The sequence below is a fragment of the Penicillium subrubescens genome (assembly GCF_028828155.1).
Source record: "Penicillium subrubescens strain IBT 31985 chromosome Unknown utg000004l_segment0_segment0, whole genome shotgun sequence".
Taxonomy (NCBI): domain Eukaryota; kingdom Fungi; phylum Ascomycota; class Eurotiomycetes; order Eurotiales; family Aspergillaceae; genus Penicillium; species Penicillium subrubescens.
In genome coordinates, this window is record NW_026643154.1 from 2191736 (window position 1) to 2219488 (window position 27753).

Sequence of the window (27753 nt, forward strand, 5' to 3'; positions counted from 1 at the left end):
CTATTTCCTATCTTCTCTGGGCCTCATACATTATCCAATCTACAGTATACGCAGAATTTCCCCATAGATCTAGCTACTAGCTATTTTCACACTTCTATTTTAGTACCTTACTTACATTTCCCCCATCCTGCATTTCCTGTATCTCCTCCATGCACGACAGACCGACATTCCAACGTGTCATCCTCCCTTCCTTACTTCTCCCCATTGCCTCACCCGCATCCATCATCAGCCCAACACTCGGGGTACAGATCGGCACTCCGTGCAGCGGAAGGATCTGGCTCGGCAGGGTATTCCCAGATCGGGCGCCACCCATCTATTCAGGGAGACAGGATTCGGTCCAACCAAAGAGCCGCTCTTTTACACACGTCTACTTTAGTCTTCAGGCCCTCCCTGGCTGGGCGGCAATGCGAGCCTGCTGATGTCACACACAACTGGCATGCGACGGAATGAAATTTGATGGATTGCAAATGATAAATCTGAGGTTTTCTCTTTGTTAAGCATTTGTCTCGGGGTCATCGCTATTTTCCCAAGGACTCTGGGAAATCTTGCTTGTTTGTTGTTCCTTTTCGTTGTTCTCCTCCATATCAAACAAACAAAGACATCTCACACTCTTGGAACTCTATCTACACCTCTCCTCAGCTCTCTCCAGCTCTCCCCCTTGATCGCCACCATCAACTCTCGATCCATGAACTACCCTCCTCTCGTCCATACTCATTCAAGACAATCTACTGCAATCTAAAACCTCATCTCATATCATTCCAACATCATGTCCTCCACTCCAGTCCTAAACGTCGGCATCCTAGGCGCCACCGCCGCCACAGAATCCATCTACATTCCACTCCTCTCCTCCCTCCCGACACACTACACCCTCACCATCATTCACACAACACATACCGATACCCAAAACAACCTCAACAGCTCTATCACCACAACCACAAATCCCGACGAAGTCATCAACCACCCCGACAGCACCCTAATAATCAACCTCCTCCCCTTCGACCACCATGAAACATACACCCTCGCCGCCCTGGAATCAGGAAAACACGTCATGGTCGAAGCCCCCCTCAGCCTGAGCATCCACGGTCTACGCCGAATCCGAGATGCGCGAAAGAAAGGCTCAACAAAGAACTCGAACTTGAACTCGAACTCGAGTTCTCAAGACGAGAACAGCAAGAGCGCAGGGCCAAAGGTCTTCGTCGGATGTGTCCGTCGCTACGCGCCTTGTTTCAAGGATATCTTTAAAGCAGAACTATCCACCCTGGGAAGAGTGTACTACGCGCGTTGCAGAAATATCACCGGTCCTTCGGTGCCTGCTCTCACTAACACACCTGGAAACGGATACATCAATGGCACCAATGGGGTAAACAATTCACTTCTCCCCTCGTCGTCCACTGCACGCCCCCAGCGTATCCACGCTCTTCTCGCTGACATCTTCGGTTCAAACGAAGACCTCACCCGCGACCGCGAGGCCTTCTGTCGTTTCCTCGGAACCCTGGGCGGCCACGATCTCTCCCTGATCCGCGAGAGTCTGGGTTTTCCAGACGCAGTATCGAATATCTCCATTATCGAGCCGTTTTACTCGGCAATGTTCCATTACACGGATAATACCCGTGGAACGGGTTATCCGTTTACCTTGGTATATGAGGCTGGTGTTGATGGGGTTCCGAGATCAGATGCCCATTTAACTGTTTATGGGGCGAAGAAGACGCTGAGTATTGAGTATGATTTTTCTTCCGGTGCGATGGAGGGAAATGTTGCTGCGAGGGTTGTTGTTGAGGAAGCTATTAGTGGATCCGTCGATGATGTCGAGATGGCGGATTCAAGAGATGGGAAGGTGAATGGCAACGCCGGCCAGAATGGTCATGTCAATGGAAATAGCGTTGCGAATGGACATTCCCCCACCACGCGTCCCAGAATGAAGAGAACCGAGTTCGTGAGTACCGCCAGGGAAGCTTATGAGCAGGAATTCCTTGCCATGCATGCGTATCTGGTGGGTGATTCTGGAGACGCGGGTGTTGAGGCTAAGACTACTGCTGAAGATGCACTGGATGATCTGAAGCTTATGCATATGATCTTTGATCATTATGATCGGCAGTGTGGGACGATTCGGACTCCGTTGGGCTGAGAGGTGATGCTTGATGGGGAGTTTGTTTGTCGTGGGATTTATGATTTGCAAGGTCATGTGCTGGTCGATGTTGAGGCATCTATAGTCTACTGTCTATCTTCGTTCAGCTGGGGTATTCTTTTCTCTGATATCATTATTGGGGTCATGTTGCAAGCGGGATTATGGAATGCAATTTTGATGACTGGTCTTGTCTTGTGTCAGCGTCTTTGGGCTTCTTGTTTTGTTTCTGTGGCGATCAGAAGATAGGCTACAATATTACCATACTTGATAATGAGATATGTTTGATTCCGGTGCGGACACGGGTCTGATTTCTTGACGTTCATCTATGCATTCAAATAATACATCACACTCCATTTCGTAAGCCAACAGCATCCATCCCACTACCGCTTCCCTTTCTTCTTCTTATTCTTCGCACTACCACCTCCGCCTCCACCACCAGCCTTCTGCTGCACAGTAGCAGGAGACTCCTCAGCCTTCTCGTTAACAGGCCCACCCTGAGTACGGTCCGCAGCACGCTGCTTGTTCTTCTTACCCTTGGGCCGGTAAGAAGAGCGGTCACGCAGTGGCAGCCAGCGCTCGGGATCAGCCTTCTTCTCCGGGTCATAATCCTTGGGCAGTCTGGACTTGCGTACACGCTTCACAGCACGGCCTTCTTTGTCTGCGGCAGTACGCTTGCGAGCACCGGCGAACGCGGCCGCAGCGGCGGCGGATGTCGCGGAGGGCATGATGCCGGCAGCCTCAAGGGCAGACACGTCAATGTCCCCCACAAGCTCGCTCACTTCGGGGAGTTGCTCGAGTTGAGACTCCACCTGCGAGTAGTCGAGTGTTGCTTGGGATGCGACGTAGCCGGCAAGGGCAACGCGGTCGCTGGAATCTTGCTGGTAGAGGGCCTTGAAGAGGTCGCCTGCGGTGGCTAGATCGGCACGATCATCGGAGTGGAGGAGGGAGGTAGCAGCGGCACGAAGGAGAGATGCGGGGGAATCGGGCTTCTTGCGCCAGTATGCGGCAGCCTGTGCAAGGGTAGAGCGGATCTGCAGTTTCCGTCCCTCGAGCTGGTACAGTGAGACGAGAGCGCTCAATAAGCCAGGGTTGAAACGAGCGTCCTGGTCTTCTTCGGAGATTGACTCCTCCAGAGCCTGTAGGGATCGCTCCATGGCGGTGATCGCAGAAGTGGTGTTGCCCTCGCTAACATAGAGCTGGACCACTGTCAGGAGAAGACCCAGATCCTTGGGCCGGCGTTCAAGGAGAGGGAGGATCTTCTTCAAAGCCTTCTGTCCAGTCTGGCCCTCCGCTTGCGCTGCGGCATTGTATACGGAAAGTAGATTGATGCTGGCTGTGGCGGAGGGGTAAGAGCTCTTTGAGAGCGCCTTGTTCGTTGATCGGATGATACCATCGTATTTCTGAACTAGGAGGTCGGCAGCGTGCGAGTTGCCGACCAGAATGTTGTCCTGGAAGTCGAAGAGACGGTCATTGTTGACCGAATCGGGTGTCTCGTGGAGAGTCTTGTAGAGGATGAAAGGGTTGATGTTGGTCTGGCGAGCCAGGACGATGTTGTTGCGGGCGATCTTCTTCGTGGACAGTTCGGGGATACTAAAGGAAATGATACCAACGGTGAGCCTTCTGGCCATAATGTAACAACCGGGTTTCAAACATTGGGTAAACACTTACTCTTCCACCGAGATCTCTTGAAGCAGAGCCTCTGCTTGCTCCGTCTTGCCCAGTCGAAGCAAGACGTAGAGGTACTGCACAGCAATTGGAAGCAGTTCTGCAGCGCGGTCTTCGGGAGTCAAGTCCTCTGATGTTTGGCAGATATCTAAAGCAAGATCGTCAGCAGGGTATGATAATTGCGGCAAGCAATTGATGATGCTCACTCTTTGCGCGGTTCAGAAGGACCTCGCCTTGAGCGAACGCTCCCCTAGCAATGGTCAAACAAGCCGCATTGTATGCCGTCTCAAAAGACTCGAGATCTTCTCTCGATGGCCGATCGTGGCGAACGTATTCTGCTTCTCCCTTCCACTGTAGCTGGGCATCCGTAGCCCAGGAGTTGATTCCGAGGTCGTTCGCCTCGGGTGCGGCCCCATCTTGGGACAACCGTTCATATAAATCTGCGGCGCGACGGAATTTTTCAGCTCGGTAGCTCTAATAAGCAGACGAATGTATTAGCGCAAGCACAGTAGTCTGATCCGTGAAGTGGTTCGATCATACAACTTGGGCCTCCAAATGGCTAGCGCCCCTCCCCGCGGCGGACTTGGTGACAGCATCAAGTGCCTCATCGAGCTTTCCGCACTTGTACAGCGCATAGCCATACTCAAATCCAGCAATTTGCTTCAGCGCATCACCTCCGGCCTCGAACACTCGCAAAGCATCCTCGTAACGGTCGAGTTTGAGCAAGGCGATCGCCTTGATGTGTTGAGCATTCTGGTCGTTCTTGGACTTCTTGAGGGCCTCGTTGCAGGACTTGAGGACCTCCTCATGATCGTCAATCGTAGCTCGTTGCAGGAGCGAGCTCAGCGATTGCGCAACCATATTTGTGGTTGCGAGGAAATCTGAATTGGACCGGGGGGTTTTGGTCGGGGCTTTGACACTCAGTTACGGCTATGAATTCGTGGAGGGCCAACCCCGGTCAGATGGTGTACCGCCTTGTGGCCTGAGGCGGAACTTTTGACTTACGTAACATTTGAAGCTGTCGGACTCGTCAATGCAGTGCTAATCAACACTTAAATTCACATTATGTATTCTCCTTCATTAAACCAAAAAAGAACAGGGAACAATGTGCAGGCTACGTGGAAGAGAAACGTGGTTTCAAAAAAACATTTTCTTTAAAGAAAGATGAAATAAATGCTACCTGTTGAACTGTCAATATCCAGGTCGAGAACTATTGAGAATCCAACGTCCGGGAAGTCAGATCTATTATATCGCTGGATCGGGAGCAGATGCTAAATAGACTCTTGAGATATGAATTTTCAATTAATGCTTTCTTTGTTCAAATCTATATGACGTTCTGACTTGTCCGAGGCCCCCTGCCAAGTCTGTTAAGCACCTTTAGTACGAATCCTTGTGTCGACAGGGTAATCAAGACTTGATCCACTACCATCCTCCTGTATTAGAAACATTAATAAGAATTTTGACTTTCTGATATTTTTGAGCACTGATGCTTATTTACTTCTGGTGATTTCCCCAATGAGTGACGCTCAAAGTCCTCGAAATCAAGCCTAAATCGAAACGGAACATGCACATATCTTAAATACCGTTTTCATCGATATCAAAGAGGCGGTATCAAAAATGCACTTGTACGTAGCCCACCAATCAATAACTTAGATCACGATTCATCTGCCCCGCAATACTGGCATTCGCACTGCATGATCTCGAAAAGCTCATCGCATAACGCTCCCAGACGGGGTCCGAAATACCTCCGGCGACGGTTCATCTGTTGTGCCGCATCACGCATCTGCCGAACATGATCGTCGATCTCCTTTTGGTATTGAAGTTGACCTATACAGACTGACAGAATGTTCAGAATCTCGGCAAGCTCGGCATAATGGTAGTATGCAGGTCGATCATGTAGATCCCAGATCAAGGCCTCCATAACCGCCTGGATACCCAAGCCCTCTGTCCACCAGCAATTATCCCAGCCATTGTGATCTGCATCATCGGCTTCGCTCCAATCTTCCCGAATAGCGTCATGTAGCAAGGTGAATTCATCCCAGTCGCACAACATGATATCTTCGAGACTGTTTGAAAGTTCGCGGCGGATGCCAGGGGTTCTGAGAAGTTGACTTTTCCAGCCAAGTAGCTTGTCGCAGTTCTCTCGCCGCGATTCCACAAACAAGTGAATATTCTCTTCTCGCCGAGACGAGAAGGTAGCGGGAGTAGACATTAGGATGAGGGTGGGGAGCTCTGCTGCTGATCTCTGCTTGAAAGATAATAGATGGGTGTTGGAACTTCGAGGTCAAAGTGATACCTGGTGTGCTCAGGGTTGACGTGAGAGTTCAAAGGTAACGTCGTGACTTTTCCGGAGCAAGCGAGAGAGGAAGAGAGAAAGAAGAAGAAAATATGGCGAGGAACGATGTAAATAGTTGATTGATGCCTCGAGGGCCAGGAATCGATACCGGGCATCGAGCACCACAAGCATCCACAAGCATCCACAAAGATCTATGTGAATCGCCCAAATGCCTTGTTTTGAACATCGCGGGGGTTCAGGTCCTGTTTAAGCTTGCGAGTGTAGGGGGTTATAGAGATTGAGTAAGATGGTCAGCTTTTAGGGGAGACCGATTATCAGTTCAACTTTGACGTATTCCGGTAACTTAGTTATATACTGGCAGCGAATCTACGCTGCGGAAGCCTGGAAAGAGAAGGAGTTTTCTCATCTTGGAATCTAGAGATCTTCCAGGAAGCAGAACGAAAGGGAACAAGAAAGGGCCTCATAAAGGGCCAATCTGGCAAAGCGAAGGGCACAATCCGGCCAACAATCTGCAAAAGGGAAACAAAAGGAACAATCCTGCCAGCAACCTGCAGGAATCGGAAACCTGCAGGCAATCTGCATGCTGGCCTGAACAAACCTCTTCGAGGGCCACCGAGGGCGTTGGAGGAATCTCCATTATGTACATTCGTCAATTCTGGACTGTCTGTGAACCGCAGCAGCACTACCCAGCCCATCAACATGTTAAATCCAGCCAAGTCAAATCCTAGCATCGATCTAATATCCTCTTAGTCGAATTCCGTAGCATGGGGAGATTGGAGCTTATTTCGACCTAAGCTATTGCGTCAGGACAACATCCAACATACCAGATCGTATATCAAACTCATAGCTGGTGGCATTTACAGCAGACCGATCGTAATATCACCATAGATCTGAGCATCCAGATCCAAGCGAACCTTGGCATGGAGGTTCAAACTAATCTTGATTTTCAACGAGCTGTCGTCGCCCTCCTTGGGTGAGATGCCGGGCAGTTTCATGTCACCCGCGCTGGCGAGTGCCTGGTCCGCCACACCAGTCACGTCCTCCTCGGCAGTCTTGTTCTTGCGGCCGCCCTCGGGGCGAGTAGTGGTCTGACTATGAGGCAGAGAAGAGGGTTTATTAGCATTTTGTTTGGTGGTGATGCTTGTGTTGGCTTTTCGTCTTCTGTGGATGGTGGAGCGGGCGAGGGCGAAGGGGATGCTTGTAGTGGTAGGAATGCAGGGTCTGGTTCCAATCTTGATGCCATATTTTCCTCGCCTCCTGCCCTTTCGCGATTGCGATTGGGATTGGGAGGGGGGGGCGCGGTTTGGTCTTTGTCTTGGACTTGTGCTTGGATTTGGACATATATCCCAGAGGAAGGAGAAGGAATAGTGGGGCAGAGAGGGACCGGGCTATAGGAGATGATATAGATAGTGGCGCAGAATCGAAAGGGAAATTTTGAGATAGTACCTGTCGGCCATATTGTAAAAAAGCTCTTTATGATGAGAGGAAATGCGTCTTATTAGGGAGGGGCTTCGGAGAGCGGCAAGTGCAACAGGGAAGAGGAAAAGAAGCTCTTCCTAGATCATCAGTTATGGGAGAATACCAACAACAAATAGTCTCTACGGGCCAGGGCAGCTTTCTTGCTCCGTAGTCATTTCTTCGTAATTTTCTTAGCCCGCGGTGGACGGGGTAAAGGCCGAGTGTGCATGTTGACAGTGATCTGCGCAGCCATCCGGGATCCAACTTCAGCTCGAGCGGAGTCTGTGCTTTGCTAGATCAGGGCTGTATCTGGATGAGTTGAGTTAGCTGCAGACTTGATGATGCAATGGATGGGGAAAGTGGACTGTCCGGCAGTGTCCTGGTCTGAAATACGGAATATACCCACTTGCATCGTATCACCTCACGATGACATTCGCACTTCTCCACAGAGAGCGCTGACAAGAAACTTGTATTTAGTTATTACGGGCCGGCGCCATTGTGGGTTGTTTTCGAGAATACCATCACACGGCACAACCTGCAATCTGCTCTGCCTGCCAATCCTGGGCAATACCCTCGCCTCGAACCTCGTCCCCAGCTCTATATACCCTTCTACGATGGTGCTTGGTATCGCCATGATGGCGGCCATGCTGCCGACCATGATCGGCCTCAATGAAGCGACCCAAGGTGCCCGGGATCAGGACGAGAATCGACGCAATACGAACCGCAAGCAACGTTGCCACCTTGTGGCTACCTGTTCCCTAGATCAAGGCACACCAGAGCTCCGGAGCCAAGTACACAATGCCCAAATTCAAGTGGGTCTGGACAGAAAAGTAAGTTCCGTCATGCAGGTCGGCTGCAGCAAGTGGTTCTTGTCACAGGTCGGACATATTATATTGACGCTTCGCTCCCCGCTGGGCTGTCACAGTTGTATATAACCAAACAACCCAGTAGCACCATGGTGCCTTTTAATGGCGGCTTCTTTACTCACCCAGACTTCAAGCCAGATAATACATCTGGCTTGGTGACGGTGACTGGTGAAGAAACACCCACACTGCGCTGGGTGTTTCTCGATGCGAAGACACACGAGATGCGCTGGGGTGGCCGCCCGGATACTGAGGGGCACATATGTGGGCCTTTTGATTGGACTAAAGATGAGCAGTATGTGACGCTCGAGGGCTGGGAGGGGTTTCTGGCAGTACAGCTAGAACAGGATGATACCCGGGAGCAAGTGAATTCGCAGCTGGGGATCGTCGATGGGCGCGAGGTTTGGCGATTGTACTTCGATCATAATGATGATGGGGCTGATCTTCCTCCGAAAGCGAAGGGCTTGGAGATTCGATTAAAGCGGGCTATGGCGGGGTCTTGATAAAGTACGGTGTCTTTGCCGAGAGTGTCTGTAAATATTTCTTTGTCTTCCTTTGAATGTCTGCTATGGAGAACCCGAATGGGGCTCTCTGCCTTCGCTGACTCTTGTTCTTTCAACATCGTACACACTTCGGCATGTTCTTATCTCACAGTTCAGACCTTAAATGTGGTCAATGACTCCAGTCATAGCGGCCAGCTGATCGACGACACAAATTTGCGATGCGACACCAGCACGCTCGCAAAACAACTTTGGACCGAGCCGGGGCAATAGTGGAGGCCGATCGCACGAAGGCTGGCTGGGACGAACAGTGGATCGAAGGACTCAATGGCCCATCAGGGTCAAGGCCAATAAAAAGGCGATTCAGCTGAGATCGCTGCCGAAATCTAGGCAGTTCCCGTTCCTGGTGCCGTGCTCCACTTGTGGTTTCCCTGCTGGCTGTCACGACGCGGAGCAGCCGGGCCATGAACGAGGCTAGGTAGCCTGCTTCACTGATGCTTCCCCGCTCTTCACTGGCACGGATGTTCACGTAAAGTGGCCTAGCCCCTCTTCTGGCACCCGGTGCGATGGTTCAATGGACCGGGTGTGGAGTTAGAAGGGAGATGAGATGCAGCAGGAGGGAGAGGAGGCGGGAGGAGAGGAGTTCGCTGAAGAACATAACCGCCAGCTCTTCCACAATTTTGATCTAGATCTATTATTAAAACATCAATTCCTCACTATCAAGTTCCCCCAGCTCATGATTTATTAAATATCAATCTCATCCTTCGCCAATTTTCAACTACAGTAGATTCAAATTGGTCGAGATGGGACCTTTGGGACGTCTGTGTGGCTGGCGGAAGCAACTCCCCACTCAACAGATCTCCACGCCTGTCGAACTACTCATTGGCTCCATGCAATCCTTTTCAGATGCAAGATGATGCACAATCACACAAGCCTTGGCTTCCACGAGTCCGTTCCAGCCGAACACAGGACTGGATTTGAGGATTGTCGCCTCTAGTCTAAGCATTCCTCGCTAAGACAAGGAATCAATCGGCGAAATCTGATCAATTGTTGAGACCGCGATCCTTTTAGTTGGCTCACGTTTTTCTGAATGGGTTGATTTATTAAATTAAAACTAATTTGTACACTGTCTGTGTCAATACAACATGATGATCGTCCATTTCTTATACATATTTCGAGCTTCCATCTCTATTCACATTATCGCTCCTTTCGCATAGAACCATGCTTTCGCACCATCAATCCCAAGTAGGGTGACCATGAGCATCCGACCAAAAAGATCCACATCGTCTGGCTGGGCATTCTCCAGGATGGCAGTGAAATCGAGGTCTCGAACAACAAAATGATCTTTCTCAGCCCATGCCACTGCAAAGTCAAACGCACTTTGTGAATTCCAAAGTTGTGCAGAAAGATACCATGAATGTGACAACCCAAGCTTCCCATCGCAGTGTACCGGTATATCGCCTCGTAAAACTTTGTATATTTGGATGAAATAGAAAGTAAGAAGCATGGTTCGTCGAGCGGATTCCTGCAGGGCCCACCACTCCCAAAACTCGATTATCGGGTCCATGGATAGAGGGAGTAGCTCGGTTGATTCTGACGGGTCGGGAAAATACAGACTGTCACAAAGGGCGACCACTGTAGATTCTAATGTTCCGAAGAGAGAATTGGCAGTTGCATAGGAACGAACATCACCGGCAAATAAACGCATTATCTGATAGAGAAGCAAAGCGTGTGCACGGGCGAGAAGCTCAATTAGTGTTGTCGGCTGTGGAGTAGATAGGAGGTCTTCGGTTCGAGCATCCAATAAAGACATTATCACTGGTGTGTTGGTTTCATTCCTGGACATGTACATAGAACAACATGAAAAGGCGTCTAGGAAGAGGTGAATCAGTATTTTGACAACACTCATCAGTCAATTGTAGGAGTAAAGAGTACCTTGCATCGCCCTCGGCATATATTTCTTATAAAGTTGTGGATGACACCATGGGAGTTGGGTCTCGAGGACCATCATACTCGGTGCGTTCTTGAGAACGTCGACTGCAAATTGCAGCTTTGAGGCGACGATCTCCGAAAGAGGCGTCAATGGCTTTGTCCGCGGCATAGCCAGTTCAAATTTTGGTAAGAGGAGCAAATCCCAAGAAGGGTCGACAGGTATGTCGGCCTGTAAGTCATTTATGGAGTTCCATTCGGAGCCCATCGGCTGCAGAATGTCGATGATATCTGGTTGACCAAACAAGGGATTCTCCATGTGGACAGGTAGAGTTGGAGCACCTGCTTGCGAACAGCCATTGTGAGACTCCATAGCTCCTGTCGAAGGCGGATTAGCTGACGGCTGTCTCTCTGGGTATACGCAGAGAACCTTCCGTTGGAGACATCGAGAGCAGGACGGCACGGCTAGATCACAGCGACGCTTGGCAGCCACACAGGCTCCGCAGGACTTGCGGCGTGGTGGAGCTGATGAAACACGAACCATGATGACTGCGCTTCGAAATGGAGGATGGAAAACTTGCAGAGACGCAAAAGAAGAACATCGTAAGGCTCGGTAGAGTGGCAGAGTGGGGCCTCTTAAGCCTCGCGCGGAATTCCGCAACTGGGGCTCTTGCGCACCAATCAGAATGTATCAAGTTGAGCGGAAGCCCGCAATTATTTGGGGGCCAGGCGGAGGTCGAACGGGAAGTATGTGATTGAATTGATATGCTGGAATAATATGCTGGACGAAAGATATAAAAGGGTTACAGAAGACATGCAATTCACTCATGAGCCAAAAGCAACTATCACCATACTCCAATATTCTTCTTCAATTCAACTATCATGTCTTCTCCCGTCGTTTTCGTTTGCGGTGCCACCGGGAATCAGGGAGGCGCCCTCATCCACAACCTGGCTCAGCATGGTATCAAAATCCATGCAATCACTCGAAACATCAAGTCCTCCGCTGCCCAAATTCTGCAGTCTCAAGGTGTCACTATCTCAGAAGGCGACTTTGACAATCAAGAAAGCCTAAAGAAAAGCATGTCTGGCTGCACCACTCTTTTCCTGAATCTATCCCCCAACCACACAAAGTCCACCGCCGAAATCGAGCAAGCCAAACAAATCCTTGCCATCGCCAAAGAGGTCGGAGTTCAGCACATCATCTATACGACAGCCCTCGGCACCAACAACCCTGAAGCTCTCAAGCACTGGGATCCGAACAGTCTAGTCGGGACGGCTCTCTCAGGAAAGAAAATCATCGAAGGGGAGGTTCGAAATGCAGGTTTTAAGTACTGGACTATTTTGCGACCGGGGAACTTCATGACCAATTACCTCTTCCCATTAGTCCGGATGTACGGCGGGCTTGTTGAGACCGGAACATTTACCACGGCGTATTCGAAGGATACGGTGCTCCCTATGGTCGACCCTAACGATATCGGCAAGTTCGCTGCTGCTGCGGTCCTTCATCCCGTCAAGTTCAATGGGAAGGAAATTGAGATTGCATCCCAAATGATGGGGATTGAGGCGGTGTTGAACGATATCTCTCAAGCAACTGGAAGGGAGTTACAAGTCGTATATCTTTCAGAGGAGGAGATCGAGGAACAAAGTCGGCAAAATCCTCTCATTTATGTTCAGCTCGTTATGCGCGATCTTTCGCAGTTTGTGGATATGGCAAAGTTGAAGGAGTGGAAGATTGAGTTGGGTACCTTCCCTCAATTCTTGGAGCGAGAGAAGGAACGTGTTGAGAAGACCTACTTGTGAGAAGACTGATTTTCTGTTCACATACTTTGCACCATGTGCTTGACCAGTTTGTTGAAATCTGGGCTTCTTTGCTACGAAGCTTTGCTATGAAGCCATTTTTGATACATAACAAACCCTTGGTTGTACATATTCTGTATTTAGTTTCTCCATTTAAAACCTCTTTGGTATCGAAAAAGATTGTACCATTCCTTTGAAGGGCATATTATTATTCCAGGGCTATTATAGTCAGCCAAATCGAGTTGCCAAAAGATTTCATGCCTAACTGAGTCCCTGGCCCCTCGCATTTTAAGTTGGGTACTTCTCCCCCTCTTCCAGGGAGCCCAATCGAAATAGACCAAAGGGATGTCAATTTCCCCTGGAGCTCTAGGAACTTTGAATAGTAGGAGTCAATATGGCTGTCTCAATTCCACTGGCAGCCAACAGTTAGTTAGGAAAGAGCCATTGCCTAAGGTCCCCCGAGGATTGTCTGGCGACGCGGCACATTCGGCTGACAAGAGAGACAAATGCGCCATTTCAGTACTCCATCACGGGATATCTTCGACGAATCTATTTTGGAAATACCTTCCGCTGCAGTCAGGAGCACCATCGCATGTGGATGCAGAGCTTTCACCGAATGTAGAGGACGCCTGAAATGTCTGGGAAGTCCTCTTCAACTACCAATTGTGGATTAAGAACGCATGGCAGTCAGCGAGTACTCTGTTACCGAACTTTTCTAGGCCCAGTGAGCTCCACTGATCACTTGAGACCTTCAATAACGCGTGTAAATGTAAGCCTCAGCCATATCACGTTGCGGTAGACGCCTCTTGATCGGACTCGGTCGGGTAAGCATGGGGTGACACTCAAGCTTCTAATTGTGGCTGGAGGTTACTTTGCTATTGCCGGCGGCACCTAATATCCGCGCCAAGATGTCGATCCCTCACATTGAAGGGATCAAGCTAGGTCCAAAAAAGAACGCTCCAACCTCGCATGGGGATCAATAAATTTGGATCCAGGGGATTTTCCAGACAATGGATAAAGTATATAATTGGACGACGTGGCCGGTTGAGCTCCACCTCCGCTGAAGATCGTTGCCCTTGAAGGGTGAACCAGCTCACATCCCGGTCAGCCCTGGTTGAGACTTGGCCAATGAGCCACGATTAATATGAAACCTCCAGCACCTGCTCAAAAAGCAGGTTATAAGATACAAGATACTAAGAGGTGCTTGGAGGAGTTCTTGAGATAAATAGCTCACGATCGCCTTGTCGATATTCAATCTAAACGTGCAACATACATTCGTGTACATTTCCAGACTACAATAATTATCTTGTTCATATCTCGTTCTATATCATCTCGCCCGTTGAACAAAATGAACTTCTTCGTCTCTCTCGCCCTTTTCGCCGGCGCTGCTCTGGCTCAGAACGCAGGAATTGGTCTTCCTACCGCTGGCCAAAAGCTCACCAAGGGTAGCGACATCGTTGTCCAAGTGCAACGCCCGAACTCCCTCACTGGCTCAACAGAAATGGCGGTTGCCATCGGTATCTCTTCATGCGCAACTCGGCCTTGCGTGCCTTCCGATGAATTCATGGGCACTATCCTATACAATGGAGGATTCAAGCCCGAATATCATGAAACCTCTTTACCTCCTTACCAGAACTTTACTGTCACCGTTCCCTCCAGCTTTACCGCTGGTAATGCTCAGATTAATGTTGCCCATGCTACACTGATTGGGGTAAGTCACATATTTTAAGCTCTCGGCTCATTACAATGCGCTAATCTCTTCAATTTCTAGGCTTCACAATATCCTTTCTTGGAGACTCTGAACCGGACTGTGGTTGTTGTCTAACAATTGACCACAATTCCTTACTCATGAAATATCTTATTGTATAGATTGGAGATGTCACCCATGGTGCATTTTTAATCTGCAGTCATGTTGCATTCTTGTCACTTACTCGATGACCGACTTATTTGCCTTTACCTTCATTTTTTTGCATTCTGGACAGTTTATGTGGTGATTTATACTATGGCTACTCTTGTTCATCTTCGATTGAGTATAGGATTATCGAAATATACAATTTCATTGGTCTTACTATAGTTGTCGTTGAGAGAAAATTGTTGTTAAATGTTCGCCCAGGTCCTTTTATCACACGCTAGGATGTGATAGACACGCATGGTGTGTGGCACTGTCGAATGGCTTTTGATCTATTAAGTTACGTATTTACCGCCCGCGCTACGACGGTGAGAACGGTCGCCTACGCTTTCAGTAGTCAGATTGCCAGGTTAATACTACTGTTGCGGCTCCTAACTATGTATTAGAGTCATCGCATTGACGGTCCAGTTCAACTAGAGTCCTACTTGCTTCACATAGACTTGGAATACGGATTTACTCCTCGTTTACTTTCCACATTAACTTGCCCCTCTCATCGACCTTTTCTCCAAGGATGAACCCATATGAAGCGGAGCCGGACAAAATCCCTACAATTGGCTTATACTCAGACGAACCATTCTATGGTCGATATTACCCTAAGCCCGATGACTTCTGCGTTGATCTCCAGCATGTCAACTCCCACACAACAGAATCCCTGAAATACTGGGCCTCAGTCATTAGTCTCTGCACCGAAGAGATCCGAATTTACCCCGCCGATGAAGGCGGAAGGGATGTTTTTGCTCTTGGTAGCGTGATCGTGAAGCCCAGTCATCTCCACGTATACGAGGGTGTTCAAGATACGGAAATTGATTTCTCATACGCCGATTCGAATGAGATCCGTGCGATTACTCTGGCAAAGACCGCTTTGAAGGATGTCAAAGTCCCAGAAATATATTTTGCTGGCAAGCTAATTAGTCTTGCTACTGATTTATCGGACTTACACAGCTCACTTCTCTCAGATCAAGGGTCGTCAAGTGCTAGTCCAAGAGAGACTTTCAGGTGTTGGGTTAGCGGTTGCATGGCCGTATCTGCCTAAAAGCCAAATGAAGTCCTTTAAACAGCAGGCAAGGCAAATTCTCCATCAGCTTCACACCATCAAGCCCACAGAGAAACTTCAAGCTCGCGCCCACATCATACCGGACTCCAACATACGTAGCGATGGTCGGATCAATCCTTTAGAAGGGCAAATCATTTTTTCAGACACAAATCATGATCCAGATATGAGCTTCATGCATAATGATTTTACCCAGTCAAAGTGTATTGTTGACAAGGACACAATTGTTGGACTCATTGACTGGGAAATGGCTGGAAGACTGCTGGAGAAGTTCACCGTCGTATCCGAACCCACCCCCCAACGAGAGCATTTTGTGAATGCCGATTTGAGCGAGGAACAGCTTCAGGATACGATGTTCTGGAATGACCTATACGATGAGGGCGTTCTAGGGAGGTGAGCGAGGGGGTTCTTCTTTGTTCCAAGGGACATTTTTTGTAATTTTCTATCCACTCCATTGAAATTCAGTTTCAATTCGGAACACTTTCTTGTTCAACTATCAGAGGCGTGAATGTTGTGAGCGTCTGTATACAGAAGGCTTTCGTAATTGGGGGAGATGTCACTCCGCGGTTCCTCCCAGAGGAATGAGAATGCCGCCTCTGATTGCTGATTTATTGCGGTAGAAAGGTTTAGACTCACCGATAATACCACTTAATTTTTTCCCCTGAATTAATAGGAAGTTGATTTCATCTGATCTCAAGTATACTATATCACGTGAGTCTATTCAATGCTTGTGTTCCTTGCTTGTTCTCTCACTTTTCCCTCTCTTCGCCCCCTCACTCACTAGATATATGACTCTGGACTGCTCAAAAAATTGCCCTTCTCCTGCTTCTTTTCTCATATCACGCTGCCTGCGCTGTCCTTTCAGAGAAATATATCACATTTATTAAATGTCTGATTCATGGATGAAACTCTCCCGGATTACAGGGCCATTACTGTCCCAGTCCCTAAAGTCAACGTGGCGGCTGAAGACCAATATAAGGCTTTACCAGTGGCAGAAATTAGCCATGTCGTTGTTCAGTGAGTGTCATCTCCATGAAGCTTCTTGGACTTTTGTCGTTCTGAGATTTACCATTCCTGGCCACGCTGCTAATAATCTGCTCCAGGCTTTCCGACAATAGAATGAACTCGATCATGCAGTCTGTTGTGGGAGTTCCGTACGATTTTAATAAACCTTGGCCGTTCCGGTTTTATATCAGCAAAATCGTGTCAAAGGCTTTTTTTGATGACGAAGAACAACTTGAATGCCTCAATACTGTTCGCGTCCAAACAAGTGAATTCATTGCATTCACTAATAACGCGAAGCAATCAGCTTCTTCCAAACTCGAATCGCACACAGACAAAACAGAGCTTCGGGTAGTCGAAGTTGACTTCTCAAAACCCCAGCCAGGTGAATATCTGAGGTTTTTTTGGAAGCCAGCCCGAGGGATTATTTGTCAGAAAGTCCAAGGCTGTAAGTGGAGAATACTATTCTTGGGCCTCGACAATCTCATACTCCGTTATTGCAGCTTAGATGTACTGATTTATTGGCCTACAGGGTTAGATTTCTCCTCAAACGGGCTGCAGAAGGCACCTCCGCTTGTTGAGAGTACTCACAGTATCTTGACTTCTTGTTAAATAGACAGAAAAGTACCGTCAAGGGTCAGGAGTGGGACCCACCAACGAGACTTACCGTGAGGGTCTGTATCAACTCGTACTAGCTCATCAAGCTAAGGTTGCGGACCCTTTTTCATGATTTTCACGTTGACTCGGTGGAACCTTCCTCTCTACTCCTACAAATTTCCTGCAGTCACCTCCCTCCACGAACAGAAATTATTAAATTCAACAAATGTCGCAGCCGATAGTGTAAGCGTCTTAGCTACCGGGTATTCCTGAGATCTACTTGCATCTAACGGATTTATGCGGGCAGAGCTCGCCGAAGAGGCAAAAGGGTAGTTGCTATTCGTACGGGTAGGGAAGTCTATACAACTATACTCGTGCATAATCGTATGGTATTGACAGTCAAATCACTGCAGGAAAAGCCCCAGCCAACTTCCACTCCCGAAGATGCGCTACATCAACGGCGAGCCCTCGTCGAAAAATAGGCCACCGCTAGTCAAGAATTCCGCGATGTTTGTATAGCTAATTTCGAGGGGTTTCCGCTCTATCTCTCGCTTCTTCGACTTGAAAAAGAAAATTGAAATATTACTAGCATAGTACTACTCTAGTCGTGCTCTAGTATACGCCTCAGCTCTCGACTATCCTTCCTCTGTGCTCTTATAGCTAGCCCTTCGACCTAACTGTTACGCGGTGCCGACTGGTCACTGTGAGTTAGAACGTCCACGGCTTATACTTGCCTTATTCTAACTGCGAATTCCAAGAGTGTCTCGTAACCGTACCGTTGCTATGCGAAGCCTTACGCCGGGTTCGGGTCCTGTTAAGTATCTTGCGGAACGTGCCAGAGGTGCGCGCCAAGTAAGTCAATCATTAAGTGTTACCACTAAGTGAATCCCCTACTTGTAGGTTGGGTTGTCTTAAAGGCGAACTGTGAAGTGCAAAGTACTAAAGGCAGTAACCAAGTAACAATGTGCAATTGATCGCGAAGAACTAAATACATAATGCGAAATGAGTGTCCTTATATATCTAGCCCTTCCTGTTTGGTATAGATAGTAGATGGTATAGTGGTAGATAGCTCTTGGCAGGGTCTACCCGTATACCTATCTACCTATCTACCACTGGATGTCACGTGCTGGGTAGCTGTTTCCCGCGTCGCGCTAACCGTCCCCTCTCGTAAGTGGGTATTAGTTGTGACGGTTAGCCGCAGGCCGTTTCTGGCTTCCGTCCTGAGTATCTGCCTTAGATTTATGGTTAATGCTTGATTATGATACACATGATTCCGTTCAAGGGCTAGTATCCCGCGGTTTCAAACGGAAAGTAAGGTCTGGTTTGTAACAGACAGACAAGTATAAACATGGCCCTTTATTTTAAGCATTCATTAAAGCGGCACTTCCAAGTTCCGGGAGATGGTGTTCAAAGAGACATCGAGCCACGATGTGCCCGTTGAAAGGTCGGAACAGGCATGTACAAACAAACCTATCCCCTCTCTCTTGTCAATGATATTGAAGACTCGTTATCGATGCACCTAAAATACTAACCAATAAGCTTCAACCCCGCCAAGTGTCGCGAGTGCCAAGTACATGATCCTTGAGTGCCATGGCATCTGATTGGATAGGAGAGTCTAACCTTGTCGTTTTGTGTGGGTCCGACAAAGGTTTCCCCTTTGGGAATAGCATCTTGCCCGATAAGCAGCATTTGAACTTCTATACTCTGAATGACTCCCGGGACACATGTTTTCATTATGAAACTAAAAGACATGCGGGGTTGTGAACGAGTGCCTCGTTCGAATATAAATTCTCGGCTTTCCTCCTCCCAAAGGGACTTCTTCTCTTCACCTCAGGCAATCTTCCTGAACCGAACTCGAGTTTGAGCCATCCGCTGATTACTTCACATCCAATAAATCATGGGAGACTACACCCCAGATACTGCTCCCTCTCTGGAGCCGGGAGTTTTGGAACCTCCAAAGCAAACCAATACTCCTCACAGCCAGAGCTCCGTTCTTTATCATCAACTTCGTCAGCCACCACTGAACATAGTCGGAGGCCGGGGAAGTTATCTGATCACTGATTCGGGCCAAGAAATCCTCGATGCCACTTGTGGTGCCGCCGTTTCTTGTCTTGGACATAGTGACACAAGAGTGCATGAAGCCATTATGGAGCAGTTGCAGAAAGTGCCTTACACCTATTCGCTTTACTTCACTAACAGCGCCGCCGAAGAACTTTCCAAGATTCTAGTTGACTCCACGGAAGGGAAAATGTCCCGTGCTTTTATCGTGAGCTCAGGTAAGCTTCCCTTAGAAGGATTCTTTCTTTTCGAAGATGGCTAATATCTGTTATCGTGGACGGCAGGAACCGAAGCCGTTGAAGCTTCTCTTAAGATGGCAGTACAATATTACATGGAAATGCCAATTCCACAGCCACAGCGTATGAATTTTATTGCTCGCAAGCAGTCATACCATGGAAATACTCTAGGTTCTCTCTCGGTGGGCCATCATCTTGGCCGCCGGGCCCTTTACGAGAAGGTGTTGGCCAAGAATGTCCACCATGTGTCGCAGTGTTATCCATACCGGGAAATGAAAGATGGGGAGACTGTCGAAGCATATGTTGCTAGACTTGCACAAGAATTAGAGGACAAGTTCCAGGAATTGGGTCCGGATACTGTCTGTGCATTTGTAGCAGAGACAATGACCGGTACTGTCAGTATAACTGCTCCCTTCGACCGCGGAGGCTTCTCAGACTGACTGGACCGAAACAGACACTGGGATGTGTACCTGCTCTTCCAGGCTACTTGAAAGCCATGAAAGAAGTGTGTGAGAGACACGGAGCTTTGTTGATCTTGGATGAAGTCATGAGTGGTATGGGACGAACAGGCACTCTACACGCATGGGAGCAGGAAGACGTCGTTCCCGACTTACAGACCATGGCTAAGGGACTCGGTGCTGGCTATGCTCCGATCGCCGCTCTTCTCGTGAATCAGCATGTCGTGGACACTTTGACGAAAGGGACGGGGGCGTTCTCTCATAGTCAAACCTACCAAGGCCACCCTATTTCGTGTGCGGCGGCTTGTCGCGTACAAAAGATTATCCAAGAGGATAATCTACTCCCCAATGTTCGCAAAATGGGTGAATACCTCGGTCAACTCCTCCATCAGAAGTTCGGAGAGAACTCTCATGTCGGGGATATCCGTGGAAGAGGGCTCTTCTGGGCGGTAGGTCGTTTTCTTTTCCACAAAGTAGATGTGAACACTGCTGATGATTTTCTAGATTGAGTTTGTTCAAAATAAGGAAACGAAGGAGCCGTATCCTCCATCAGAATCTGTCGCTTGGGCTATCCATAAAGCTGCATTGAAGCCAGAATACTCCATCTCGTTGATGCCAGGAAACGGGGGAATAGATGGAATCAATGGTGATCATATCTGCTTTGCCCCACCATACAACTGCGCCAAAGAAGATATTGAGATGATTGTTGATCGGGCTGCACGGGTTGTTGAAGAAGTCCTTGGGAAATAGCTTTTTTCAACGAATGCGTGACGATATTCACGATGAAGTCTCATAGTTTTCGGCTAAGCGGAGGCTATCTTGATGTTCCATGTGTCGCCTTTTTTGAAAGGGCCTTCTGCATTAATGATATAAACTGTGTAATACATTTGCTTCCAATTTCGAATGGATTCCCCGTAATGAGCGGGAGAAGCTCCATGAAGTTATATTGCAATAGTTCCAGGATGCGGTTCGGCAAACTTGGAATCACCAGTTAGATAAGCCACTGTAAAGAAAGACTTATTTTACTATTCTGTTAAATCTTTGCATTTGACTCTCCTACAAAATAAAACAGAGCCCCGGCTGCCGAATTTCCGTCGAGTGGTTCCGTATCATGTGATCGGATGTAGTCAATAAGCGGGGCAAGATCGGGATGACGGCAGTGAATGATAGCAGCTGACGACGACGTAATCCCAGGTGTACGTGCGCAATCCTCACTACTGTTGACTTGGTATCTTCTCCACGAGGAATGACCTCGGAGGAGCGATTCTCACGATCGCGAAATGGTACGTGGACTCGGCTCGTCGCTCGGAGCTGTATATATGCTGACTCAGTGGTCCTACAGGTTGCCTCCAGTGTCGTAGAAAGCATTATAAATGCGATGAAAAGCAGCCGACATGTTCCTTCTGTTCAAATCGAGGTCTAGGGTGCCAATATCCGTCAGGGCTGAAATGGGTTCGTCAGACGAGGCCGATATCGTCACGACATAGGCCACGAAACAGCACCATATCGAGAGATAGTGGGGAACAACTGTCTCGTAGATCTCCATCAGTGCTTTTGACTGATCTTTTTCGCTCGGATGAGGATAAGCTTGCATGGGAATATTGTGCGTCCTTCCTCACAAATAGCTCTGAACATCTAGCTAATCATTGGTTATGATAGATGTGAGGCTCGTTTCCTCGAACATTCCAGCCCTCGATGGCCCGGATAATCCATACCGGCAATTATCTTTCACAGCTCTGTCCTCACCTGTTCTACTCGAGACAATCGTCTGCATAGCCACGGAACACATGCTGAACTTTGGCCTAGTCGATGTATCAACAGCAGCACGACACCAACAACGAATGCTACGGACCATTGGCCAGAATCTCCAACTCATCGAGTCGGGAGACACTTGTGAAACCAGAGCCATTGTAACGACAAACAATCCCGCTCATGAGGCCCTCTTCGCCGCTGTCATTCTCCAGGGTGTCATAGTCGCTCAATCCGCCGATGGCGTCCTAGAACCCCATGTCCGCTGCGCTGCTTTCCTGATGGAAGTCCTGAATCACTTTCGCCAGGTACCACACAATATACTCGGACGAATGACCGTGCAACGATTCGCCATGGTCGACGTGATGCTTGCTATATCCCGGCAGCGCCGTCCTTTTTCTCCTAAAGACTTTGTACTGCATCTGCCCGATGCCGAGACATGGGATCATACCGAGCCATCATTCCACAAAATGACCGGCTGTCCTCAGCCGTTGATGTGCTTGCTAGTCCGAATTTCTCATCTTGCCTGTGACGTGGATGATCGGTTAGAACATTGTGCATCGATAAGTGATCTTCTCAGTCGAGCGCACACTCTCGAAAATGATCTCCGGGCATGGGGCGAGCATTATCCCGCGCATAGCTCTGAGCAGGGTATACGTGCACCGTTGGATATCCTCACCGAGTGCTTCTATTGGACTGCGCACCTTCTACTTGCGCGTCGCGTGTTTCAAGACCATACCCGGTCTCCGCGGGTACAACATTTGACACGCACATGTTTTGATCTGATGGGTCAGCTCAGTACCGGGGTTGGTCCTGACTCGTCTCTGCCACAGCCATTTTATCTTGCGGCGAGAGAAGCGATTACTTTGGAAGATCGGGCTTGGGTGCGACAGAAACATGAGTCTATGACAAACTATTACCGAGAGCAGCAGCGGAATTTGGCGATGCAGCTGACCCAGCGCATTTGGGAGATTGAAGATCAACAGTTCCGTAATGGGACGGCAGTGCAATCGGATAAACTGATTAAGAAGCTGGATCGGGATTCTTGTTTGTTTATTTTTTAAGGGCCCTTCTTTACACAGGATAGGGTTGAATGTATACATCACGCTAGAATTGCACAGATACGATTGGGCTCGGGACCGGTTAACTAACGTGAAATGTGAAATGTTTATGATGCAGACAGAGTATGTCCTACTCTGAAAATATATTTTGGTGATGTTTGCTCGCGTGCAGGTGAAGATATGGTTCGATTCTTGAGCCCGGATTTCACGTGCACAGAGTATTAAGCTTCTCTCAACCTCAACATTTACAGTAAGTCATTACCATTTGTACTTCAAGCATAATTCCCACAAGACTTGGAAGTCCATGGCGAGACATAATCCAAAGACAACACTAGTCCCAATGAGGAAGCCGACCAGAAGGCAGGATTCGAATCCACATCGACCCTTACCCAGTCTGGTCCCCACCTTTGATCCCTGAGTCTGTGTTAGTACTGTCTGTACATACTGTACGATAACGGATCGAGGTGGTACAGTCCCCTTATTTACAGTATTTGCTTCTTCAATGTCCTCTAGGACATTCACTAGCGTCTTGAACTACACAATCTACACGATGGGCGCCAGATTTAGTTCGCAAGTGACATCCATTTTCGGCACTCGCCAACGCACTACCGCTCGAAATCGGATGCCACGGAAGACGCGATGGCGCACGGAGTTGCCAGTGCAACGTGCACTGCCAGGCACAGAGAACCCAATCCAATATCCCTGACCATGTCGGTCCGATCGGGCCAATGGGGGGAATGCAAGGAAGCGCACGGAACATTTTTCAGGCTGGAGCAGGGGAGGGAAAGTGGAAGTGGAGGAGGGACAGTCGGTCGGGGAACAGAGTCAGACTGGCCAGGCCAGGCCCGTCTGGCAGGTTCGGTTCTGAGCCTTGTTCAACACGGGGAGGGATAGTCTGGAATGACCTGTCATTGCACAACAAGACCAATCATAATTCTCCCCGAGGCGGGTACCTGTATTGTTGTTGAAATGTTGTTCCTGTTCCTGTCTGGAGAGAGGCTTGGGGCGCTGGTGGCCAAAATCCGACATGTACGGCTATTGGCCCACAGGCACTGGATCAGCCCCTGGAACCGTGGGAGTCCAAGGGTGGCGCTTACTGGAGCCGTGGCTTGGACATTCTCGAATCAGGGGCAAGTAGCCTCCCGAGGAACTGGAAGGGAAAAAGCCTTTGCACTACGGCAAGGACGGGAGTACGAGACCAAGAGTTATGGAGACAAACGATGGGAATACAATAAGAATGGGGACGGGGATGCACAATTGCATATCCATGCAATCAGTAACGGAGAAAACATACCTGGACTGTCTATATGCAATACCCTCTGTATGTATTTGTCCCCATCATCAAGTAAGGAAGAGAACCGACACGTCGACCGTCACGGGCAGTCCAGTGTTTCAGGATTTCAGAATTCCCCGCGGATCTCACGTGTAAGATGACCGTTCGGCGGCACTTGACGACGATCAGGGTGGTCGAGACTCAAGACCGCGGACAGTCATCAATGGAGCATCAAAGACAGACACAGAGAGCCCTTCACTGGTTGAAGAAGCGCCACAGTCTCCGTCACACCCAGCATATGACGGAGAAACCCTTTTCAAAGGAATCATCCCCTGAAATAGTGGTACATACTGTGGTGGTCGCGACCACCTGTGTGGGACAAGTTCCTCTGCCTGTGCGATCCACACAGCCCGTACCGTGTTGAGCAAGGAACATGCGAAACCCGCCTTCTGGCAAGGCCAATGCCTCGTCGTGATGCGATTTGGGCGTATGCAGGCCGACGCAGGGGCCAAAATCTGACCAGACCAAGCCGGGAATGAGAATGGAGAGGGGTTGACTTCTAGTCACTGTATGGAGGCCGCGTATCCGGACTAGCAGGTGAGATCACCGGGATCTCCTGAGTTCGAGTTCGAGTTCATCGCCAGCCCTGGAAAGATTAACTTAATACTTGTTAGCCAGAGAGAGAGGGGCCCAACAGGTCAGAACCTGTACTAGTGATTAGGCTAAAGATTCTTGTGCTCTCGTATGTCTGGTGGAAGTCATGAAAGTGCCCCACGAAGGTGCCAATAGTAGCAGCAGCTAAGCCAGCTAGAACAACTAGACCAGCTAAAATAATCTTTGTTGCTGGCCGTTTGGGGGTTTGGGTTGGGAACTGGACTTTCGGGTTTGTTGTGTTCCTGGTGTGTGTGTAGTCAGCATCTCCTGATCCGCTCCTCCTCCTCCTTCTCCGATGGGCTCGAGACTCTTCTCTCTCTTTTCCCTTTCTGTTCTGCGTGTGTCTTCATTCCCTTTTTCCCTTCCCCTCCCCCATTCCTTTCTTTTGAACTGCCAGGTCGCTCGTTCCACTCTTTCACGACGACCGTACCGCTCTTTCTGAACCCACTCCTTTCAATTCACTACGGACGAGTCCCCTTCAACTTTCCCCCGAAGCCGACCGTTCCCACCCCCGTTGATCGATTCAACACGGGTATTGCGATTCCCCCCATTATCGACTTTTTCACTGTCAATCCAGACTCGATCAGTCGATACAGGAGGTTATCAACTGCCCTTCTATTTGAGCTGCATAGGCCAGCCATTTTATTTTACATATACCTTCCTTTCCCAGTCTCCCCCCAGGGCGCCTCTGCGACGCGCCCTTACCACCCAACCACCCCCCGTTTCTGACGTGGATATCATCGAACGCGATTCGATCCGATCTCCTTTCGCCAAAACGATTCCATTCATTTTTCTACCCGATATATCCTCTCGCGCTTGACGCTGCTTCGAGAGAATAGGATTTGAAAGACTATCCTGTCATTTTCTACACCCGCATCTCCACTTGTCGGCCGGATCGTCACGCATCGACTCTCTTGAAGAATCGAATACGCAAAACCACCAAAAAAGCATTTCCACTTTTGCACACAAACACACGACCGCTGCTTGGAATATCTCGAAACCCACCCAATCGCATCTTCGAACCCGCAAACATGTCTTTCTTATCAGAATCGCCCTCGGGCGTGGCCCCCGCGACCAGCGCGTCCTCTTCCCCCCAGCTTCCACCCCGTCCCCTGCGACTTCGAGTGCCACAACGGCCCCTTCGAGTAGCGCTACCCGTCGGCCGCCGCGTAAGAGCACCTTGACTCAGCAACAAAAGAACAACAAGCGCCAACGGGCTAGCCAAGATCAACTCGTCACCCTCGAGGTCGAATTCAACAAGAACCCTACGCCGACTGCTGCTACCCGGGAGCGCATCGCTGCAGACATTAACATGACGGAGCGATCTGTACAAATCTGGTTCCAGAATCGGTAGGTCGTACTCGGTGGATGAAAGGGATGTGCCAAATAGGATCATTATACTGATTTTTGATAGTCGCGCAAAAATCAAGATGCTTGCTAAGAAGAGCATTGAAACGGGCGAGGGTTGCGACTCTATTCCCGAATCAATGCGCCACTATCTCGCGATGCAGTTCGACCCTAGCAACCCTGGAACCCGGGACCCCTTTGGACGCGCTGCAGGTTATGGAACCCCTGGCATGTATGCGAACGAGGCCAACCCATCTGGCAAAGTCGGTATGTAATACAAGAGATGACCGCAGGTCGTCCCTACCCTTCCATTTGTTTCGAATACCGCCTACTAACATTCAATGATAGTCATCTCGCATTTCACCTGCCGCTCTTTGACAGTCGGTAGCTGGCGGCGCATTGGCCAGAATGCCATGGACCTTGTCATTTTCTACTCGCCCGACAAGGCGTGCATGACCTACTATATCAACAACGATTCCGCTGGTTACAAAATCGAGTACCCCTTCTCCTACATCAAGAACATCACTTTGGAAACTGGAGACCAGAATCCCGGCCCAAATGGCGCCCCTTCTCGGCCTGGTGGCTTGGTGGTGGAACTTAACCGTCCTCCACTGTTTTACATGGATTCCTCCAACTCGGGAGGCTTCTACCAGTGCGGCGATTTCACCGAGGAGCAGCAAGCAAGCCAGATCATGGTTCACCACTTAGGAGGCCATCCCAAGGTCTTGAGTGTCCAGCTGGCCAAGCTGGTGTCTCTGGAGTCCTTCCAGAATCGCCTGGCCTATAACAACAACAATACCTTTGCTGTTCCCGCCGCACCTGCTGCCATGTCGCCTCCTTTCATCCAACGGCCTGCCTCTCAGCCCAACCAATTTGCACCTGCGGCCTACTTGAACCTGTACCAGGACCACAACCACTTGGGATTCAACATGCCAGCTGCTCGCGGCCACAAGCGTCAACGAAGTCGCTCTGTACCGGTAGCAGTTGATATCGCGGCGCTGCAAGCTCCCATGCACTCGTTCCACATGCCCCAGACCCCCGCTCCGTTCAACCACCAAGACACCGGCATTTACGCCCCGGTTCCACAGTCAGCTCACCATGCTCTGCCTACGGATCTGCGTATCGATACGGAAAGCTACGGTCTTGACTTCCGGACGAATTCCATGTCTGCAACCACGGCCGGGTCGCCATCGGACTTTGCTAGTCCATCCATGTTCAGCAGTGCTGCCCATGGCGATTCCACCCCCGTTGCCAGCATGGCCCCCCAGTTCAACGTTACTCAATTCGCCGCAGGACCATCCGACTCATCAACAGTTGGATCACACGCCGCGTCGCCCTACTCTGGCGTTAGCCCTGCTGACCCCATGATTGCTAATCACTCCCCACCTCTATCCAACATGTCTCACGCTTCATCGGATATGTATGGATTTGCGCACGATCAGCAATCGGGCTTTGTCGAGGATGGGCTTTCGATGAACGACATGTATGCCAAGCATAACGTGAACTACACGGTCTCCCACGATGCCCCCAGCTTTGAGCTGCCGATGCATGGCATGTCTGGCCACGCCTCCCCATCACTAGGCGATTACTCCCACGGCATGGTCAACCTTGATGAAATCAACTCTCATGGCTTGCCTACAGGGTCGTGAAGGGTGCAATACCCTGTTCTTGATGTTCCATTTCCTTGACACTGTTCCTGATGTTTCACGGCCTTTGGAGTGCTTG

General features: G+C 49.4%; 13 protein-coding genes across 13 annotated transcripts; 9 read left to right on the forward strand and 4 right to left on the reverse strand.

The window, feature by feature from the left end:
- Positions 1–766: 766 nt before the first annotated feature.
- On the forward strand, positions 767–2125 carry N7473_005892 (uncharacterized protein; the record flags this gene model as incomplete). Its single annotated transcript, XM_057151832.1, has 1 exon — positions 767–2125. One exon carries the CDS (start codon positions 767–769, stop codon positions 2123–2125), a length of 1359 nt encoding a protein of 452 aa, XP_057009637.1.
- Positions 2126–2389: 264 nt separating this feature from the next.
- Positions 2390–4714, reverse strand: N7473_005893 (signal recognition particle subunit SRP72). The gene is made up of 4 exons (XM_057151833.1): positions 4331–4714; positions 3997–4264; positions 3794–3938; positions 2390–3715 (listed from the first exon to the last, which is right to left on the reverse strand). The coding sequence occupies exons 1-4, from the start codon at positions 4649–4651 to the stop codon at positions 2506–2508; spliced, it is 1944 nt and encodes a 647-aa protein (XP_057009638.1). The 5' UTR covers positions 4652–4714; the 3' UTR covers positions 2390–2505.
- A 730-nt stretch (positions 4715–5444) lies between these two features.
- On the reverse strand, positions 5445–6002 carry N7473_005894 (uncharacterized protein; the record flags this gene model as incomplete). Its single annotated transcript, XM_057151834.1, has 1 exon — positions 5445–6002. One exon carries the CDS (start codon positions 6000–6002, stop codon positions 5445–5447), a length of 558 nt encoding a protein of 185 aa, XP_057009639.1.
- A 941-nt stretch (positions 6003–6943) lies between these two features.
- Positions 6944–7543, reverse strand: N7473_005895 (shikimate dehydrogenase substrate binding domain family protein; the record flags this gene model as incomplete). The annotated part of the gene is made up of 2 exons (XM_057151835.1): positions 6944–7178; positions 7533–7543. The coding sequence occupies 2 exons, from the start codon at positions 7541–7543 to the stop codon at positions 6944–6946; spliced, it is 246 nt and encodes an 81-aa protein (XP_057009640.1).
- A 615-nt stretch (positions 7544–8158) lies between these two features.
- Positions 8159–8910, forward strand: N7473_005896 (uncharacterized protein; the record flags this gene model as incomplete). The annotated part of the gene is made up of 2 exons (XM_057151836.1): positions 8159–8374; positions 8470–8910. 2 exons carry the CDS (start codon positions 8159–8161, stop codon positions 8908–8910), a joined length of 657 nt encoding a protein of 218 aa, XP_057009641.1.
- Positions 8911–10099: 1189 nt separating this feature from the next.
- On the reverse strand, positions 10100–11380 carry N7473_005897 (Zn(II)2Cys6 transcription factor domain-containing protein; the record flags this gene model as incomplete). The annotated part of the gene is made up of 2 exons (XM_057151837.1): positions 10100–10779; positions 10843–11380. 2 exons carry the CDS (start codon positions 11378–11380, stop codon positions 10100–10102), a joined length of 1218 nt encoding a protein of 405 aa, XP_057009642.1.
- Positions 11381–11718: 338 nt separating this feature from the next.
- Positions 11719–12636, forward strand: N7473_005898 (NmrA/HSCARG family protein; the record flags this gene model as incomplete). The annotated part of the gene is made up of 1 exon (XM_057151838.1): positions 11719–12636. The coding sequence occupies one exon, from the start codon at positions 11719–11721 to the stop codon at positions 12634–12636; it is 918 nt and encodes a 305-aa protein (XP_057009643.1).
- A 1265-nt stretch (positions 12637–13901) lies between these two features.
- Positions 13902–14741, forward strand: N7473_005899 (uncharacterized protein). The gene is made up of 2 exons (XM_057151839.1): positions 13902–14344; positions 14405–14741. The coding sequence occupies exons 1-2, from the start codon at positions 13982–13984 to the stop codon at positions 14456–14458; spliced, it is 417 nt and encodes a 138-aa protein (XP_057009644.1). The 5' UTR covers positions 13902–13981; the 3' UTR covers positions 14459–14741.
- A 312-nt stretch (positions 14742–15053) lies between these two features.
- N7473_005900 (uncharacterized protein) lies at positions 15054–15990 on the forward strand (the record flags this gene model as incomplete). The annotated part of the gene is made up of 2 exons (XM_057151840.1): positions 15054–15419; positions 15499–15990. The coding sequence occupies 2 exons, from the start codon at positions 15054–15056 to the stop codon at positions 15988–15990; spliced, it is 858 nt and encodes a 285-aa protein (XP_057009645.1).
- A 501-nt stretch (positions 15991–16491) lies between these two features.
- Positions 16492–17207, forward strand: N7473_005901 (uncharacterized protein; the record flags this gene model as incomplete). The annotated part of the gene is made up of 3 exons (XM_057151841.1): positions 16492–16610; positions 16697–17043; positions 17128–17207. 3 exons carry the CDS (start codon positions 16492–16494, stop codon positions 17205–17207), a joined length of 546 nt encoding a protein of 181 aa, XP_057009646.1.
- Positions 17208–18995: 1788 nt separating this feature from the next.
- Positions 18996–20757, forward strand: N7473_005902 (uncharacterized protein). The gene is made up of 4 exons (XM_057151842.1): positions 18996–19468; positions 19535–19881; positions 19941–20393; positions 20449–20757. Exons 1-4 carry the CDS (start codon positions 19090–19092, stop codon positions 20692–20694), a joined length of 1425 nt encoding a protein of 474 aa, XP_057009647.1. The 5' UTR covers positions 18996–19089; the 3' UTR covers positions 20695–20757.
- A 364-nt stretch (positions 20758–21121) lies between these two features.
- N7473_005903 (Zn(II)2Cys6 transcription factor) lies at positions 21122–22929 on the forward strand. Its single transcript, XM_057151843.1, has 3 exons — positions 21122–21227; positions 21287–21547; positions 21604–22929. Exons 1-3 carry the CDS (start codon positions 21191–21193, stop codon positions 22755–22757), a joined length of 1452 nt encoding a protein of 483 aa, XP_057009648.1. The 5' UTR covers positions 21122–21190; the 3' UTR covers positions 22758–22929.
- Positions 22930–25712: 2783 nt separating this feature from the next.
- N7473_005904 (homeobox domain-containing protein) lies at positions 25713–27677 on the forward strand (the record flags this gene model as incomplete). The annotated part of the gene is made up of 4 exons (XM_057151844.1): positions 25713–25762; positions 25831–26031; positions 26096–26295; positions 26377–27677. The coding sequence occupies 4 exons, from the start codon at positions 25713–25715 to the stop codon at positions 27675–27677; spliced, it is 1752 nt and encodes a 583-aa protein (XP_057009649.1).
- Positions 27678–27753: the final 76 nt, after the last annotated feature.